Genomic DNA, 18,413 nt, shown 5'->3' on the forward strand with positions numbered 1-18,413 from the left:
CTGTTGTGAGGATTATGAATCAATGTGTGTGAAATGCCTTGGAAAACAGTGGGCAGACAGTTGGTGCTGGGAATTGAGTCTGGCGCACAGATGGTGCTTCAAAAATCCTTATAATGGCACTTGACAAACAGGTGGCGCTCAATAAGCACTCAGAGCAGCATCCATCACACACTTAGCATTCAATAAGCACACAGGCAGGCATAAAACTGGTGCTTAGTACGTGAAAACACACCCCACACGATCGAGGAACACACTGGCACTTTATATATACAGAGTGGAAGGTACAGGTCTTGATAAGAAAATACACTCTGTGTTCAGGTGCACCCACCACACCCGGCTCAGAACACCCCAAGATGAGGACGGAGGGAAAGGGACAACCATAAATAGAGAAGAGAAGGGAAGGTGAAAGCTCTAAGGGGCAAACACAGGCGGGGAACACACTGCTGGGAGGAGACACGACGTCGTCTTCTCTGGGAGAGAGCAATATAGCGGCACAGGAGAACAGTAGCCACAACTAAGCCTGTGATGCCTGGCACGGGGAACCTAACAGAGGTAAGAGGATGGGGATGGATACGGGGTAGAAGAGAGCAGAGATGGCGTCCTTCCCTGTGGCGGAGCCAGGGCCTGTCAGTTTACATCCATGAACTCAGAGTTGGGTGGGGAACTGGAGCCCAGGGATGCTGGGGGGTCAGATGAGGCAGGCTGGGGTTGCAGGCGACGCGCCACGTCCTGGCGTTGGTAGAAGAGGACATAGGCTGCCTTGGACTGTGGGGAGAGGACAGGGCTCAGTGTGAATTGGGGGGGGGGGCGGTCAGGGGACGGGGAGAAGGGAGGACGGAAGTCATACCTCAATCTGATTCTCAGTCACAGGCGAGACGCTGCTGTCATCAAAGTAGTGCCACTGGCCACTGTCCTTGTTGCAGGCAAACGTCGTGTCTGTAAGAAAGGGGGAGCTGTCCTTACTCACCCTCCTGGCCCCGAGAGGTGTCCAAGTTCACTCTCTCACTCCTCCCACCCTGATGACCTCGCCACTGACTCCCGTATCCAGTCACCCACTAGATAGCCTGAGCCCCTGGGGCATGCCCCTGCCACAGCCTGGCACATACAGTGTCCATCACGCAGGCCCCCATAATGGTTGGAAACGGCGATGAGATCATATTTGTACAGCTCTGGGGCCGACTCGTTCTGCGGCTTGATGACAAACTCAGAGAAATCCAGGTCTCTGTGGGTGGGGAGAAGGTTAACACTGGCGCACCCCTCCCCACTCCCTGCCTCCCGCCCAGCCATCCTCCTCCTGCCCCAGACCGGATCGGAAACTCCACAAGGGTGTCCAGCTTCTCGCGGGAGAACTTGGTGTAGGAGAAGCGCTTCAGGTGGATGATGAGTGTCTCAGGCAGCATCCAGAGGTCCAGCTTCTTGGTGGCCAGCTGGTGCTGCTTGCAGGAGGGGCAGTACCTACAGACAGAGCTTGAGTCAGTACACACTTTCTGAGCGCCTACCGTATGCTCTGCACTGTGCCGCCTTCCCCGGCCACGCCGGGTCCACAGACACTGCTCTTACTTCTACCTCCTGTTACGCTCGTTTGCTCTCTTCACATAGGAAAATCCTGTCATTCATTCACCAAGGACTTACCGATTGTCTTTTGTATCAGCTTCTGCACTACTCTGTACTTTTGGTTTGTGGTTCATGAGATGCTAATCTTATTTTAGAGCCTGCCTCTAGCCCTCTAGTTTTCTCTCTTCCAGTTTGATTCACTGTCATTCACACGCTCATCAAGTATTTACTGCCTGCCTATTGCTGAGTCCTTGGGCACTACTTGTTATTTCTTCTCCCCTTCTGCTCCATGGAGACGCTGCTCTTATTTTTGAGACTGGCTTTATCTTTTTGGCTCTCTCTTCCTATTTTATTTGCTTATTCTGAAAGGATCTATTGAGCATCTACTGCACACCCCACACCATTATGATCAGTGAGAAGAGACACAGTGAACTGAAAAGTCTTCACCCTCAAGGGGTTTACTCTAACAGAGAAGACGAATGATGATGCAAAAGAGGACCTAGGACATGACATCCAGTGGTGTCACTGAGTTAGAAAGTAATGCTCAGCTAAGGAGTAAAGAGGGAATGGAGAGGTGATGGCTGGGGGAGGGGTGGCTTTTAACAGGCCAGTAAGAGAAGGTCTCTCTGATAAGGTGACATTTGATGGGAGACCTGAGCAACATGGAGTTCTGTCCTGTAGGTAACTGGAGGAAGTGCGCTCCAGGGAGAAGGAATAGCCTAGGCAAAGGCTCTGAGGTGGCAATAGGCTTGGAACGTTGGTGGCCAGTGGCAGGAAGGATCTGAATGAGTGTGGGTGTATTTAGAGGTAACAGGGATCTGGATGGGTGGCCCCACTCAGCTACACCCCTAGAGGCCCCATTCTGGTCCCTCACCAGGGGTTTTCCTTCTCCAGGGTTTCAACAGTGGTGAAGAGCTCAATGCACTCCTGCAGCCGCACCGGAGCCTTCTTTAGCACATACCCAACGCAGTCATGCTTCACATAACCCTAGGTCGGGGTAGGGGACAGCCAGATATGAGGACAGGTGGATCAAAGGGAGTGGGGGAAGAGACACACCAAGTGGTTGAGAGCATGGACTTTGAAGTTAGGAATCTGAGGCCCTGGGAGCTCTGTGGTCACGGCTTGGAGGAGTTCGGGAAGGGATGTGTGAAGAGCTAAACGGGCGCAAGCTGAAAAGTGCCCCCCATCCCTGGGATCTCGTTTACCTCAGCCTCCACCTCGTCATAGTAACGCTTCTTCATCTCTGGTTCCCAGTCGATGGCAATGTACGGCTGGGCTGGGGGCGAGGGGAGGTGGTCATGGGCCCTGCTGCCAAGGAAACCCCCCTCCCGCCTCCCCAACCCTGGCTCACAGCTGAAGGAGACACCATGGGTATCCTCGTTGAAAGTCGAGCGGTCGCTGGTCCCGTTGGAATTCACTGTCTGCAGGGTAAACAGGTGCTTGCGCCGTGCCCTCTGGGGCCAGTGAGATGGTCCAGGGGAGTTGTCCACAGGGGCCCGGCTCCCGCCTGCAACTCCAGAGCTGGGCCCAGCCTGCTCGGGCCCAGGGTCTTGGGAGCTGCCCCCAGCCACGTGTCCAGGCTTGGGGATGTTGTCCTTATCCTCCAGGTCTGCGAAGACAGGGGAAGATGTCAGAGATGGGTCTGTGTGAGCCCCAGGGGGCTGAGCTGTGGTGGACCTGGGTGGGTCAGACCTACCCCAGACCCTCTGACCCTCCCTCAGGCCATGTGACTGCTTATACAGACTCTCATCCTTCCTCTTCCTCACCTTTCTCATCCCCATCATCCTCGTCATCTGAGCTAGGTCTGGTCACATAGCGTCTGTGGAGAGAGCACAGGACTCTTGAGGAGGGGCACAAGAGGAGGGAGGGACAGAGCCCGGGATTCTACTGTGCTTATGATGGGAAGCCACTGGTAAACCCACACAGACACAGTTGTTAACGACGAGCCCTGAAGGTCTCAGGAGATGACACAGAAACGCATGAAGAGATGGCCTGACAACGTAGGACCTTGTGTACCATAATTAAGGAGCGCCAATCTTAAGTATGATAAGCCCCTGGTACACAGACGCACGTCAGCCGTAAATTCCAGTCAGGGAAGGCCTCCAGGGAGCAGACTTGTAAGTGCACCAGGAGGGAGACGTCAAGCCAGAGAGCGCACTGCCCTATTTGCCTCGGTAAGGACTCCGGATTTTAAGCACCGTGAAAATCTATCGGTAAAAACACAAATCACCAAGTCTCTCTGAGGAGGACACAGTTAAGTACAAGATGAAGTTGCCCATATTTTGTCTGTTTTGTTCACCTCTGTTTCCCCAACACCTAGGAGAAGCAGCAGCGAAGCCAGAGGTTTAGAGAAAGAAAAAAAAAACCTACAAGCTCCTCTCTGGACACGTGACGTTTGAGCTGTCTCGTGGACATGGAAGGGAGGTGGCAACTAAGCAACCAGACACCCAAGTCTAAGTTCAACCCCATCTCCGCCCCGCCCCCAAAAGGACAGACTCACGAGAGGCGGTACAGGAGGATGTGATATAGGGCATCCCAGGAGAGCCGGTCCCGGGGCACAGACACCAGGAGCGGGTGCCCAAAGAGCATCAGGCCATAGTAGGAGTTGTTGTAGTCCCGGGCTGGGGTGCGCTCCCGCAGGTAGATAGGAAGGACAACATCCTCTCTGGAGTTCTCACCGATAGCAGACCTGCCCGACACCTCATATCTGTGGGGAGTGGACACGAGGTTACGCCTGATCAGAACACCCAAGGGGGACTCGGGAACTCTGCCGTAGTTGCTCCATCCACTCACCCCTCACAGCCTGAAAATATTTTTAAAAGGGTCTGAAGAGTCACCTAAGTCACCTAGTGTTTTGTGCTTTGTAAAGTGTTCAATGATTTACACAGCACTTTGTTTATGTGAGGTTTCATAAAGCACTTTGGTGTTATCGGAGCGCTGAGGGGGCTAAAAAGTTTTAGTAACAAAAGGATTTAAAACCATTTTCTTTTTGGAAAACACTGTTTGGTTTACAAAGATCTTTTCTACTCGTGAAGCACTTTCTATTCTAGTTACCTAAAGATTTAAAATTTGTTCTGAATGCTTATGCTCAGAAAGTGCCTTAGTGTTCCCTATTTCAAAGACCACTTTTAGTTTTTGAGGACGGCAATGAGTAAGGAGTGCAGGTCAGCGTCTAGTACACAGAAAGTGCTCAGTAAGTGCTGAATAAAATAAAGAAGAAACAGGAGCCTCCCTCACATGACAAGAAAACAAACCCACAAGGATGCCCTGTACGAGGATCTGTTGCCGCGCCCCACTGTCAGCCCCAAGGCCCCTGCCCTCCTAAGGCACACGGCTGAAGCCCTGTGCAGGGCAAGCGCCCTGTCAGCCAGGCCGAGGAGGGGAGAGGGAAGGTGGTTACGTGGAGGAGGTTCCTGAGGAAGCCCCATCTCCCCTGGTCCCCTCACTCACATGAAGATATCATCTCGATCCAAGATGCTGCTCAGAGACTCTTCCAGCTGGTAGATCTTATAAAAGCGGTGACTGAAGACATCAGCCACCATCATCTGGGAACGGGATGCCGAGAGGGGGCTGGTCAGTCTGCAAGGTCTTCCTAGGCCCTTCTGCCTCCCTGCCCCTAAATCCCATCCTCCCTCCATCTGCAGAGCCTCACCCTTTCTGGCGAGACACCAGTGTGTTTGGCCAGAGCCACACACAGATCCGAGATCTTGCCTTTCTTGGGGACCACTAGCCGGTGCTGAGGGAGAAACAGTATGCACAAAAGAGCAGAAGGGTGTGTGGTGAGTTAGCGTAGGAAACCTTGAGGTATGGCAGAATAGTCAAATAAACTCTGACTACACGTCCCTCATTCCGTCCTCACATCCCCATTCCCCTCATACCTGCTCTGGCTTGCGGCGGGGGTCCATGGAGACAAAGAAGACCTCCATGACCCTCTTGTGGCTGACAGGCAGTGGGACGCTGAGGTAGCAGAAGGGGTCAAAGGTCACAGACACGTTACCACAATCAGGGCATACCAGCGTGGACTTGAAGAGGCCATGAAAAGTGTCCACGATCACAGAATCGTTCCGCCGTTTGTGGTTCTGCCAGGCCTCCTGAGCGACCTCCTGTTGACAGTGTCATGGTGGGTGGCAGGACTTGCCCAGGGCAGGGAGAAACCATGGTTCAGAGTGGATGCACACGGGGTTAAAGTTAAGGTTGTGGCCACTGGTAAAGTCCAGAGATAGAGTCATAGCTGCGGCTATCTGGAATCTGGGTTCACGCAGGGTTGGGGTTTGTTCTGGGGAGACCGGGTGGGGGTTCACTCTGGGTTGGGTGTAGGGGCAGATGTGGTATTGGAGCCAAGGCTGGGACTGAGGTTGCAGTTGAGGTCAGGTAATCCCTGAGGCAGAGGCCTGAGTGACTTTAAAGGGGCTCTCAGGAAAGAGGTCTTTCAGGAGCACCTACCTGATCTGGTCGCCCAGCCGCATCGCATAGCTCCACATATTCCTTCTTTTTGACACGATTGAGGTCCTCATGCAGCCCATCCAGGAGGAACGACAGCAGTTCCTGTGAGTCATGCTGCTGGTAGCCCAGAAACTGGGACGCAAAGTGGCCGACCTTGGTCTGAGAAGATGGGCAGGGCCGTGAGAGCAAGAGGGAGTTAGGAGAGTCAAGAGAAGTCAGGGACAGGGTAGGGGGCAGCCCAGGGCTGAGTCACACCTTGAACACATGGGGCACGATGGAGCGGTGGTGGCCAGACCACGCCTGCTTCACCAGGTCTGCATAGGCCTCTGCAATCTCACCCTTCATGCCCAGTGGGTTGCAGAAGTTGAGCTCCTCCAGGTAGCGGTTTTTGAGGAAGTACTCAGTGAGCTGTGGCACATTGCTGAGGCACTGTAGGGGCAGGTGAATGAGACAGAGAAGAGGAGGAAGGGCAACCAAGGTGAGGACAGAGAAAAGGAAATGAGGAAGAAGGGGGAAGAAAGGGAGAAGGAGCAGCAGGATGGGGGAGAGAGTACAGCAGCATTTCAGGAGAAGGAAGAATGTGGTGACAAAGGACAGAAGAAAAGGGAAAGCAGGAGGCAAGCGGAGGAGAAAGTACAGACGTTTCAGGAAGGACCGGGGGAGTGTCAAGTCAGACTTGTGGGGCTCTAGCTTCCAACCTGACCCCATGCCCTGCAGAACCCCCCAGCTCTGTACCCAATCCCCATCGCTTGAAGCCCATCCCTATGGCTGTGCCACACATAGCCCTAATGGCCCAACCTGCAGGGCTGAGTTCATGAAGCACGTGTTGCCCAGGTTGGTGAGACCACAGATGCCTGGCTGGCCCTGGAAGTTCTCATCCTCTGATGCACTTTTCCTGGGGTGGATGAGAAACTCGATCAGCTGAGGGCCTACTATATGCGGGTGAAATGTGCTCGAGGGCTCAGTCGCTGTGCCGACTGTGGGACCCCACTCTGGACCAGACTCCCTAACGGCTTACGTGGTATGCGGCTGTGCGCTGGGCCAAGTGCCATCCTTGTTTCGGGTCTCCATGACAACCAGCTGGGTTGGAAGAAGAGAAAGAAAAGCAGGAAAGGCCTTTATGGAGGTCCCCTGGGTGCTGAGCCCTCACTTTCCCCACACTGAGCACAGCCAGTGAGCAGAAAAGCTCCCCCCCCCCACCTCACCTGCCCAGTCTTGAGGGCGGCGTCGAGCACTGTGACACGTGTGTTGCACAACCTCTCAAAAGAGCCCTCTGCGTTCTTGACCCACAGTCGTGTCTCTTCCTGGGGGCTCACCAGAAACTGCTCTCGAGCGGTACGCAAAACTAGGTCTGTGCAGGGTGATGGAGCACATTCAAGGTTTTCCTGGGACCCTGAATGACTGACATGTTAGCATCAGACCCCTGACTCATCCCCATAGACCGTGCACTCTTGGTCAACACCTTGTGTCCCTGATCAATCTCGAAATGACTGATCCGCACTCAGGACTTGAGACCTCCAGCAAATATCCTCTGCCACACCAGCTAAGCCACTGGAATGCAGCTCACATACCCTAGGGACTCTACGGGACCCCCTCAGGGCCTCTGCCCAGCTTGACCAAGACCTTCTTGGTCCTCCAGTCTGACCAGTGCCTTCTCAGTCTACCATAGCCTAACCTCGTGCATTCTTAGGTCACCTCGCTGTGACCGTGGCTGGGACGCCAACTCATTCTGTGACCCTTAGACTCACCAACAGAATCTGTGTGGCTGAATTGAGCAGTGCAAGGTGTGTCCATATCACTGTGCTGGACAAGCAGCAGTTCTACTGGGTACACCTCGACCTCCTGGATACTGAGCAGCTCCACGACCTGGAAGGGCGCATACGCAGGTGTACCCACACAGCATATACACAAAGACGAAGGCACAACCACCTGAGATCAGAGGAGTGAACACACATGGTGTACAGACACACGTACAAGGATCTGTAAGGGGAGCACACACATGCGGACACACCAAGACACCTGTATAATGACCTATGAGGAGAGAGGAGCGTACACACAGGTGTATATACACAGCGTACATGGAGACAGATATACACGTGGGTCTCGACCCATCCTGGGCCCACAAGGCCCTCCTCCTACCCCACTCCCCAGCACCCTCCCCACCCAATATACCTTGCGCTCAATTGGCGGCTGGCCATGCTCTAGACCATACCAGCTGACCAGGTAATGCCAAGCAGCCTCTGGGAGCAGCACATAATCCTCACCTTCCACCAGTCCCTTCTTGAGGCGCCAGTTTACCTGGTCTGCGGGGGGCGGGGGGAGGTGGCAGAGGAAGAATCAGGGAGGGAAAGTGATGAGTCACTCTGGCCATCTCACCAATGACCTAGCACAGAGAAGGGGCTTATGATCATTTGTAGGGACAGAGGGGACAAGAACTTGAGGGCTAGGCTGATGTGAGGAGGCAGAGGCCTGGTACCTTCAAAGAGCTTAGCATTGTTGATGCAGCCAGGGAAGGTGCTGGAGTCCTGGTCTCCTCCCTGCACGTACAATTCCCACTGTTGGTACCAGTGCTGTTCCACGAGGAACCTGGACCAGACAGGTAACAGGGGTGTCGCATGGTTATCTGAGGGTTAGTGGGACCACTTCCCATGGTCATTAGATGAAAAGTATCAACACATTGTAAGTCGAGGTGTCAAGTTTCATATACACCTAAAACTAATACAATGTTATATGGCAATTACATTTCAATAAAAAAAGAAATTCCTCCCAGAATGCAACATTAAAAAAAAGTTTCAGCATCATATAAAAATAAATTAGAAGCAAAATTTATTCAGTGAGATTCAGATTTGGATAAATTACCTAACTTCTTAGGATACTAAAAGAGATTTGATTAAAAACAGAAAATGTGCTCAATAATAGCAAAAAAAGCCAAACAAAAACCCCACACCCATAGTGCCAGGAAACATGAGGATTTATTATAGAATAAACAATACTTAGGCTCAAAATATCTGTTATTGCAGCTAATACTATAAAGCTTTAGCCTTTCATTAAGTGTGCAGTGTTTGCAAAGGATGTATAAATGGAGGCAAAAATCTTCAGCTAAGAAATAATTATTAAATTCTGAAAATCTCAGACACTGAAAAGAATTCAAAATGCTAAAAGAATCATAATGCTTTCTTTCAAAGACTGCGTATTGCCATTTTCTACCATTTTCCTATTTAGGATTTATTCTGGCTTTATAATAAACTTCTGAGCCTATGGTGACTAGCTAGCTCTTTTTAAAAACAAAATGATGATAAAAACCACATAACATAAAATTGAGCATTTGAATCATTTTTAAGCATTCAGCTCGACCAGCTCTCTTTTAAAGGAGAAACTTTTATATGCACTACTAGGATAAACATTTAGGTCTGCTGAAATCTGCCTTTGTAAAACGTCATGAGAAATTCTGAAGTCTGGAAAACACTTGACATATACTAAGTGCTAAATGCCTATCAGCTGTCCTGGTTCCGATCCCAGGGCTTGGACACAAAAGCTCATGTACACACAGACACAGACACACAATCCCCATCCCACACTCACACATGCAAACCTGCCCTGCTATGGGGTTTCTGACACCTAAAAGGCTATCCCAAATACTTAACAGCTTCAAAAAGACACTTTTTAAAAAGTTACAAAATTGATGAAAAATATGTAACATTGTATTGGTTAGTTTCCCAGCAATTTAACCCTATAAATGGGATTCTTTAAAATGGCAACTTGCCTTTGTTTGTAAAAGGATCAGAGAGGTGGGGGGATGGAAGGACAGAAAAACCTTGAATAGTCACAAGTCACCTGAATAGGCAAACATTTCTGTGGGGTTTTGTGGCTGCACTGACCCCGCCACAGACCCTGCACTTTACTCATGCTGGGGACACTCTCCCTGCCCTGGCAGATCACGCCACAGACCTCCCATCACTGACCCTACCCTCCACCACATGCACTTTCACCCCCACCTTCAAGGCTTTAAAATTGCCTCCATTTCCATTGACCAACAGTCTGAGGTTAATTTATTCAGTAAAGCTAATTTCTCATTAATGGAACCTTCAATGAAAAGGGAGGCACTGGCCGACTTTTTTTTAGAAGCATATTTTTAAGGAAAATTAACATTAAAATCACTCTTTATAGCAATAAACAAAACCTCGGGACCTGGCTACAACCTGAATTTCTAAAGGCTTCATATAAGACTGAAATTTTACACAAATTTTCACAAAATATTACTACCATATTTCTTCAAAGACATTAAAGATTTCTTTAACATCTCTAAAATCGAGATGTCACATAATCTGTCAGCTCAGGTGGCAGTCATGAGAGCTGTCATCGTCTGAACAAGAAGCACCCACATTGTTATACTTACTCTTAAGTATTCAATTTTTTTTGGATGTTATTGTAAATGGCATCTTTTAAAATTTAATTTTCTAATTTCTTCTTGCTAGTGTATAGAAATACAATTGATCTTGCTAAAGGCACTTACGTTTATTTGTGCTTCCTCAAATTTGTTAAAATGATAAGAAATACCTGCTTCTGAAAAAAGCTATTAAACAATATTTTCTGCTCTCTAGTTTTATCGTGTGTCTGCAGAGAAGAAAACTGGTTAAGATAACAATAATTTACATTATTGGTTAATTATACTAGGTACAATAATTACAGAGAAATAGAAATATGGATATAAGAGATATGATATCCTTGTTTATTAAAAGGTTGTTAGTTTATTGAGATGCTAAATGTAATATACAGTAACACTGTTCCACTAAATTTATTATTTATATACCTGTATAAGCCTAAATACATACATACGAAAGCATATTTATAAATCCTTTACTGTAAATTGTCACATGAATAATGTACCAAAGGAGGAAAATTAGAATTTGGGTCTTTTTCTGTAAAATGACCACATTAATTTACGCCCAGATTAGAAGTTCCTTTTTGATCACCCAATTATTAACTCTTGGTGCCTTTTGACATCCTCTTAATTCATTAAAAAAAATCTTAACTCATTTTTTAAGAGATTTCTTGTTTAAAAAAGTTAAGCTCCTAATAATCTGTTTATCACCGTGTTTTTACAAAGCTGATTATAAATATCTCTTGCCTTCACTTCAACTCTTATCTTGTCTCTTCTAACAACTATTTTTGATTTGTTTTTCCCAGATTCAGAATAATGACACTGTTAAAATGTTCTTTTATGCCAAAACTATCTCTAGGAAATAATACCAAGATTTGTCCCTTTGCTCTATGAATGACAATAGGCATAATTAGGTTTATCTAAAAGTCTCCAAATTTTAATTTACTTAAAATTTTTATGAAAGCTCTTCCATTTGTGAAACTTACCATTTTTTAAAAAAAGACAAATCAAAAAGTTTATCTTCCTAGGTTAATTATAGTGAATTATATATAATTAGGTATGCTAATATAAATATTTTTCAATAACTGACTACTTTTCAAGCTAAAGAGCATACTCATGTTCAAGCAACAAAAACTGGTACAGTAACTGTCTTCCAGAAGATTCCCCACTAGGATTCCAGATTCACAAACCCCTTTTCCCTTCTGGTTCATGAAAAGTCTGAACAAGCAGTAGGGGTATGGACTCAATTACATGGGAATTATCAAAGGCCTACTGTTCATTTCAGTCTTTCATTAGATCCAGTAGCCAAGGTATACCTACCTGGTGTAAGAGCTAGAGCAAGCGATCACCAAACAAAAGTGAAAATTTCAGTTGACTTAGTTCTAGGGTCTTCACTAAACGTAATGGTTCCCGCGCTGCAGATTTCTCCCTGGGCAGAAAACCCTCAACGCTTCCAGGCTAGCCCTTAACCTTCAAGGAAACGTTGCTTTCCCTTCACACATCACTACCCATTGCTGGAATACGGAGCCCAGCCACCTGCCTTCCTTTACCTGAACAAAGAACCCCTTGCTTGCTTACCTCTGTTAGGGAACTATCCACACCCTGCACAGACCATCTAGAAACTCCCTCTGCTGTGCCTTATTTAATTGTCTGTAGCTGGTTCATCCTCAAAAAGAAAAACTAAAATTTGCTTTAAGGAGGCTATGCTATCATAGATTTGAATTTACTCTTAAAACATAAGCTTCTCCTAGAATTTAAATCAGTTTAGATGGCCAAGTTACTTAATTACCCTCATTGAGATCTGCCAACTGACAAAAGATAGAAGGCGCAAATCCTAATACTAGGTATATGATTTGAGGGTTGTCCATGACTTCGAAATGCTGTCTAAACACAAAGTTCCTGACCACTGCGGGAAACCCCCTACAAAATGGACAACAAATTAAAGAATCTTGAGATGCTTTGCTCTTACTTAAACAGATAAGCATTCAAAAAAATGGAGTGAAGCAAAAATGCTTCAGGATATTACCCACAATAGCAGAGAGAAACTGGCTTCAACACTGAACCAACACTGATGGGGTAATTTTCTTTTATTGACAGAACATAATTTTTTTCATTGACATAACATAAATTTAACCATTTTAAAAGTGAACAATTCAGTGGCATTTAGTACATTCACAACGTTGTGCAACCACAATCTCTATCTAGTTCCAAAACATTTTCAACACCCCAAAAGGAAACCTGGGATGGGTGGTGTAATTTTCAAGGGTATTGTTATGACAAGGCTGTAAAGGTAGGACAGGGCAGGCACCAAAGCTCCCAGGCCCTTCTGAACATCTCCACATCGGCTATAAAAACGTTCTGGTTATTGTTGTTTATTCTCAGGATGGACTGAGGCTTTTCCTTGCTGGAGAGCTATAGCGTAATAGTAAAAAAAAAAAAAAAAAAAGCTTGGTTTCATATTCCCGATTGGGGAATCTCAACTTGTCTCTCCAGTAACAAGAATATATGTTTCACTAGTACCATGATTAAAGAACTCTGTAAAATGTGCAACCCTCACTTCCAAAGGCCCTCAGGTGAGAGCATGCTCGCGGCATTTGAGGAACAGCAAGACTCCAATATGGCCGGATGGAGCGAGTGTGGGGGAGGGTAACCAGAGGGATCTGAGAAGAAATCACAGCCGGGGACCAGACTCACAAGTCACTTTAAGAATTTTAGCACTAACACTGCAGGAAATGGGAAGCTGTTAAAACGTTCTGAGGAATGGATGGACATAAATTATGTTTTGAAAAGAATTACTGTGTGCAGAAACAGGTACCTCCACAGTGGAGAAACCGGGCAGATACCACCTTCACTAAGAAGACATGAAGGCTAACGTCACCATTGACATCACGTGGATACCATGTACCACCTGATTAGGATGCGAAGGGCACACGGTATGCATCCATATATATCCTCCACAAAATGAATGCTTAGGCCACAAATAATATTTAGGGATGCACACAGTGGCGGAAAAACGTTAACGAAATTAAAAATTCAGGATCACAGTTTCCTGCGGCGCAGGGAGGGGATTTTCATCTGGGAGGGCACAGAAAGATTTCCTAAGGCAACGGTCTGAATCTTAACCTGGGCAGTGAATTCACAAATTTTTGTTTTATTATTCTTTAATTTTTTTACTTTGAAATAGACTCAGAAAAATTGCAAAACTAATACAACAAATTCCCATATGCCTTTTATCAAAACTCCCCAAATTTAACATTTAACCCATTTGCTCGATCACTGTTTCTTTAAACACATTTTTATATATGCTATTTGTTCAAGTATTTGAAGAGTAAGGTGTTTACATGATGGTTCTTTATTCCTAAATATTTCCGCACGTATTTCCTAAAAACAAAGATATTCTCTTTCATAACCACAATCAAAAGAAATTAGCAGTACTGATGTCTAATCTACAGACCTCGGTCAAATTTTACCAATTTTCTCATTAATATCTTTTACAGTAAAAAAGAGAAAATTAATTTTGAGAAGAAAAACCTGATTTTTAAGTAATTAACTTTTTCTGCTCCGGGATCCAATCTAGGATCACACGTTGCATTTAGTTATGATTCCTTAAATCCTATTAATTCCTTCAATCTGGAACAGTTCTTCATCCTTTGTCTTTCACGACCTTGAAATTTTTGAAGAGCAAAGGCCGTTTATTTTTATGGAATGTCCATCAATCTGGACTACATAAACGTTTTCTATAATCTTTTTAGGTCTTACGAATTTCACAATCTAAAAAACGAGATGCAACTTGGCGAGAAATAAAATGAACCCAGAAACAGTTCATTTCAAGCACTGGTTAGCAAAGAAATCAGTAAAACAAGCCGAGTTATTAAGATACGCATTGACATCTTTTTAAATTGCTAGTTTTTCCTGATTACAAAACGAAACGGTACCAAAACAGAAAACAAACGTAACATCGAAGGCCCCTCCCGTGCCAATCACCTGCACTTTCTCCCGTCCAGGGAAGAAGGCCTCGGCCAGAGGCAAAAACCTCGCCGCGTCACAAACTTTGCTCATTCGCAGGCGCCATTTTCTGCTTCACAGGCGCCGCCTCCCCTCTGCAGTCTTCCCTCGGCCCCAGGACACGCCCCTCGGCCGACGTCACAAGCCTCGTTCCCAGGGGCCAGCTCCCTGTCCCCGCCCACAGCCGTAAGGCTCGGAGCCCGCTCTCCGCCTGACGTCACCGCCAAGCCTCGTTCTCAGGGGCGGCGCCCCCGGCCTCTGTTGCAGAGACCGCCTCCTTCCCAGGTTTCCAGTTGCACCACACAGGCCTGGCCCCACCCCCGGGGCCGTTTCTTCTCAGGCCCTGCCTCCGCCTCTCCACAACAAACCCCATCTCGTTCTCAGGCGTCAGCTCCGCCACGCAAGCCCCGCCTCTTTCCCAGATGAGGCGATCCACTCCTGAGCACGTCCCCGCCCCTCTCGTCCTCAGTCCCACAGGCCAGTTCCCCCGCCCCCACGGCGATTCTCCTGCGGACCACGGCCACCCCGGCGCCAACGCCCCCACCGTCCCCTCAGCCGAGGCTCCGCTCGCTGTCCTGCCTCACCAGCTTTCGCCGGCCCGCAGGGGACGCTCTCGCCCACTCTCGCTGCTCTTGATCTGGCGCCGCTGGCTCTCCAGGCCCGGCACGGCTTTGCGCTGTGGCTCTCGGTCCTCGGCCGCATCCACAGCCGCCGGATCTGCTGCGACTGCCGCCATGGCCGTTCACCGTCCTCTCACAGCCGCAGCAGCTGAAGATAGGAAGAGGCCCCTCAACGGCCACTTCCGGATTCAGGTCCCGGAAACGGAAACAGAGCCCCCCAAACGGCCGGGGGGCTACTGCCATCTTGGAAATGGACCCTACTCTCGGACGCGCCGAAGGGCTAGGCGGGCATCGGGCTGTGGGCGGTGATCTCTGCGACCAATAGGCAGGGTAAAACCTCCAGTTGGGAAGTGAGAAAGACAAAGGTGCCTTGTGGGATTCTCACGCCATGTTGAGTCCGGGCAGACGGTTGTGTGGGAGGTGGAGGGAGCGGTCCCCGAGGTGGACGAGGACATATTGGGGAGTGCTCAGGGATACAAAGTTCTGAGTCTTCTCAGACCCATGCTCTGCTGGGGGCCCCTACCCTTTCTTAGCCTGACCAGAATGCCTTTCCTTCATTGCATTACCCTTCTCATCCATCAAAACCCAACGCAAAAGAGGTCACCACCTCTAAAGCGCCTCCCAGCCCTGTGGGCCGCTTCCCTGCCTGAACCAGGTTTATTCTCTCGACAAACGTGTTGAAGGCAAGTTAGCCCCAGGCCCTGTGTATTTGTTGGAGTTACAGCAATAACTAATAATAGTAGGCCCTCTTTAAGTGCTTTACTGCACGTAAATAGTAGCCTTAGGCAGCAGATAATATCACTGTCCATGGGCAACAATGAGGCAAACAGAGGACCAGAAACATTAATTCACTTTGCCCCAGCTACTAAGTGGCCGAACTATGTTTCAAACTCAGGAATTCCAGTTCTAGAGCTGTGACCTTAAACACCAGGCCAGGGATTCTCAAACCGTGGTCCTAGGCTTTCTGCCGGCTCAGGAGACCCTCTAAAGGGGTTTACAAAGTCAAAACTAGTTTTTCACAGTACTTTTTCATTGCCATTCTCTCTTGCATGTGCGGTGGAATTTTCCAGGGGCTACATAATGTGAACAAAAACTCTTTGGAAGTCCTCAATTTTTAAGAATATACAGGGATTCGAAGGCCAAAAGTTTGAGAACTGTTGTACTAGGCCAGGGTTTCTCAACCTAGACACTTGGTATTTCTGTTGTGGGAAACACTGTAGGATGTTGAACTGCATCCCGGCCTCTACCCACCAGATAGCAGTAGAACCGCTCACTTTGGACAACCAAGTGTCTCTAGACATTGCCAAACGTCCCCTGGTGGTGGTGGTGGGGATTATCTCCAGTTGAGAACACCTGCATTATGCTATGCCATCCTTTTCTCTGCTAGGATTCCCAGCCCTGCCTGTTGGTGGTAACTTTAATATTTCCCTCTCTGGCTCCCTGCATTTACCTGCCTATTGACTGTCCCTACCTGACCATCCCACAAATTTTCCAAGACAGGCTCATAATTCTGGACCTGTTTCAGTGACTTCCTTCACTGTCACTTGTCCATTCCCACAGGCAAGAACACACCTTGTCTTTCCATGCCTCTAGGCCCATGTACACAGGTCCCTGGGCTTGGAGTGTCCAGAATACCACCCCCCACACCCATCTTATAATTTACCTCTATTTTCAGTTAACCTCTGTAAGGCAAAGATTGTCTTTATTACTATGATGCTAGACCCTAAAGCCTCAGCTATCCTCACACCTGAGGCCAAGTCCCAGGCTATGCCATTTAACCTCTGGGCCCTCACAAACCACTGCATCCTTCCCAGGGTCATCTCACCCATGCCCATAGTTCCCATTACTTCCTAGACACCAATAATCCAAACTTCCAGTTCCATCGATGGCCCCATTCCTGAATTTGATCCATGTATTGAGGATTCCCCTACCTACCTAATGATCCGAAATCTACCCTCCTATCATATTCCCTCTCCAGCTGGCCTGCCTTATGGTGTCCTGATCAGACATGTGGTGGTCATACTGGGCCTCTCTGCCTCATCTCCCCACCTCCTGGTTTTATTGGGCCTTCCAAGTGTTTTTCAAACAACCTCTCTACACTCACCTGTCTCTACCCTCTATCTGGCTTCCTCATGTTCTTGGGTAAATGTAACTCCTCTCTCTGCTTCTTAGCCCATTCTCTATTCAGCCTGCCCTATCTGCTTCAACTTGATGTTCCACTGTTCCATGTAGAACCCCTCAGATGCCTTTTTCATAGTCATGATGTGTCCCTGGCCCACCCCCAGTGCTCTCCTAGACAATGGGGACCAGGTATGAATTCTCCAAGGTCCCAGTACTCACCCTGGGTGGAGCCCACCCCCACCCTTGCAGGGATTTGCAATCAGGTTTTTCACTTTAGACTTTTTAATATTTCATACAGCGATTATGGTGCATTCAGGAACCCAACCCCCCAAACCCCACTAGGAGGGCCCCCACCCCTGCCCTCCCACCCCATTTGAGGGCCCCAGGGTTTAGAGTGGAGGAAGGGGAGGTAACCACCCATCTGGGACTGACCCCCAGAGACTGTCCCTGCCCTGCCTCACCCTCCCCAGGGGTTAGAGAGTAATGCCTGGGCACAACCCCCTGTGCTCCCCTTTGTCCCTGCTTGTGCACATATACACACTACGGCTTCTCGCTGAGTTGGTCAGTTCCTGGCAGGGCCGCTACTCAACAGCACCAAGTGGGATGGGGGCAGGAGGGCTGAGCTAGGGAGACCCTGAGAAGAAGGCCCCAGCTATGGGACTGCAGGAGGGAAAGAGTGGGGCCACCCCACCTCGCCCATCTCCCAGAGAGTCTCCGGTAGTCCCCAGTTCCCCCTGCGGCTGGGGATGGCAGGCGGGGGTAGGAAGGCGACTGGTCGAGGCATGCTTTCCCTTAGCTGACCCCAGGGTCTGGTGATGGTCAGGGTTCCGAATAGGGGCTGTGTCCCTGCCTTAGAAAGGCTAGGAGTGGGGCTTCATTGCACAAAATACTGTGGGAGGGCCACACACAGGGGGTGGGGCCCAGCCAGTCTGTTTACAGAGATATTGCATTTAAAAAATGAAAACCTCATTTAAAATAATTAAAAAAACAACAATGAAGGAAACAAACAAAAAAAGGCCCACACAACATGAGGCAGGTGGGGCAGGCAGGAAAGCAGGCAGGGGAAGCCTCAGACCCAAGGCATCGCCACATCTTGTCTGACTCGAGATCCCCAGCCTGGGCTAGCTCCGGACCCTTGGCTGGCCATGGGGTAGTGGTCCTGGGGGAGGGTTTGATGGGGAGGGGTATAGGCCTGGCCTCAGTGTGGGAGGCTGGCACGGCCATGCTGTCCGGCGGCAACTACCGAGACAGAGAGAGAGACAGACAGACAGACAGACAGAGACCAGGCG

General features: G+C 48.7%; 1 protein-coding gene across 8 annotated transcripts; it reads right to left on the reverse strand.

Moving 5' to 3' along the window:
* Positions 1-243: 243 nt before the first annotated feature.
* On the reverse strand, positions 244-15,236 carry USP11 (ubiquitin specific peptidase 11). 8 transcript variants are annotated; one of them, XM_046672795.1, is made up of 21 exons: positions 14,968-15,235; positions 8,474-8,583; positions 8,170-8,300; positions 7,746-7,926; positions 7,203-7,348; positions 7,016-7,077; positions 6,796-6,892; positions 6,253-6,426; positions 5,998-6,156; positions 5,433-5,657; positions 5,207-5,290; positions 5,005-5,099; positions 4,055-4,261; positions 3,321-3,373; positions 2,906-3,163; positions 2,760-2,830; positions 2,429-2,541; positions 1,306-1,455; positions 1,107-1,222; positions 848-936; positions 244-765 (listed from the first exon to the last, which is right to left on the reverse strand). In XM_046672795.1, the coding sequence occupies exons 1-21, from the start codon at positions 15,117-15,119 to the stop codon at positions 628-630; spliced, it is 2,811 nt and encodes a 936-aa protein (XP_046528751.1). In that variant the 5' UTR covers positions 15,120-15,235; the 3' UTR covers positions 244-627. The 8 variants fall into 8 exon arrangements, with proteins under 8 accessions (XP_046528751.1, XP_046528752.1, XP_046528753.1 ...); XM_046672796.1 differs by having other exon boundaries at positions 2,921-3,163; positions 14,968-15,234; XM_046672797.1 differs by having other exon boundaries at positions 2,921-3,163; positions 7,746-7,863; positions 14,968-15,230.
* Between the last annotated feature and the right edge of the window lie 3,177 nt (positions 15,237-18,413).

Source organism: Equus quagga, chromosome 10, assembly GCF_021613505.1.
Source record: "Equus quagga isolate Etosha38 chromosome 10, UCLA_HA_Equagga_1.0, whole genome shotgun sequence".
In the NCBI taxonomy this organism is placed as follows: Eukaryota; Metazoa; Chordata; class Mammalia; order Perissodactyla; family Equidae; genus Equus; species Equus quagga.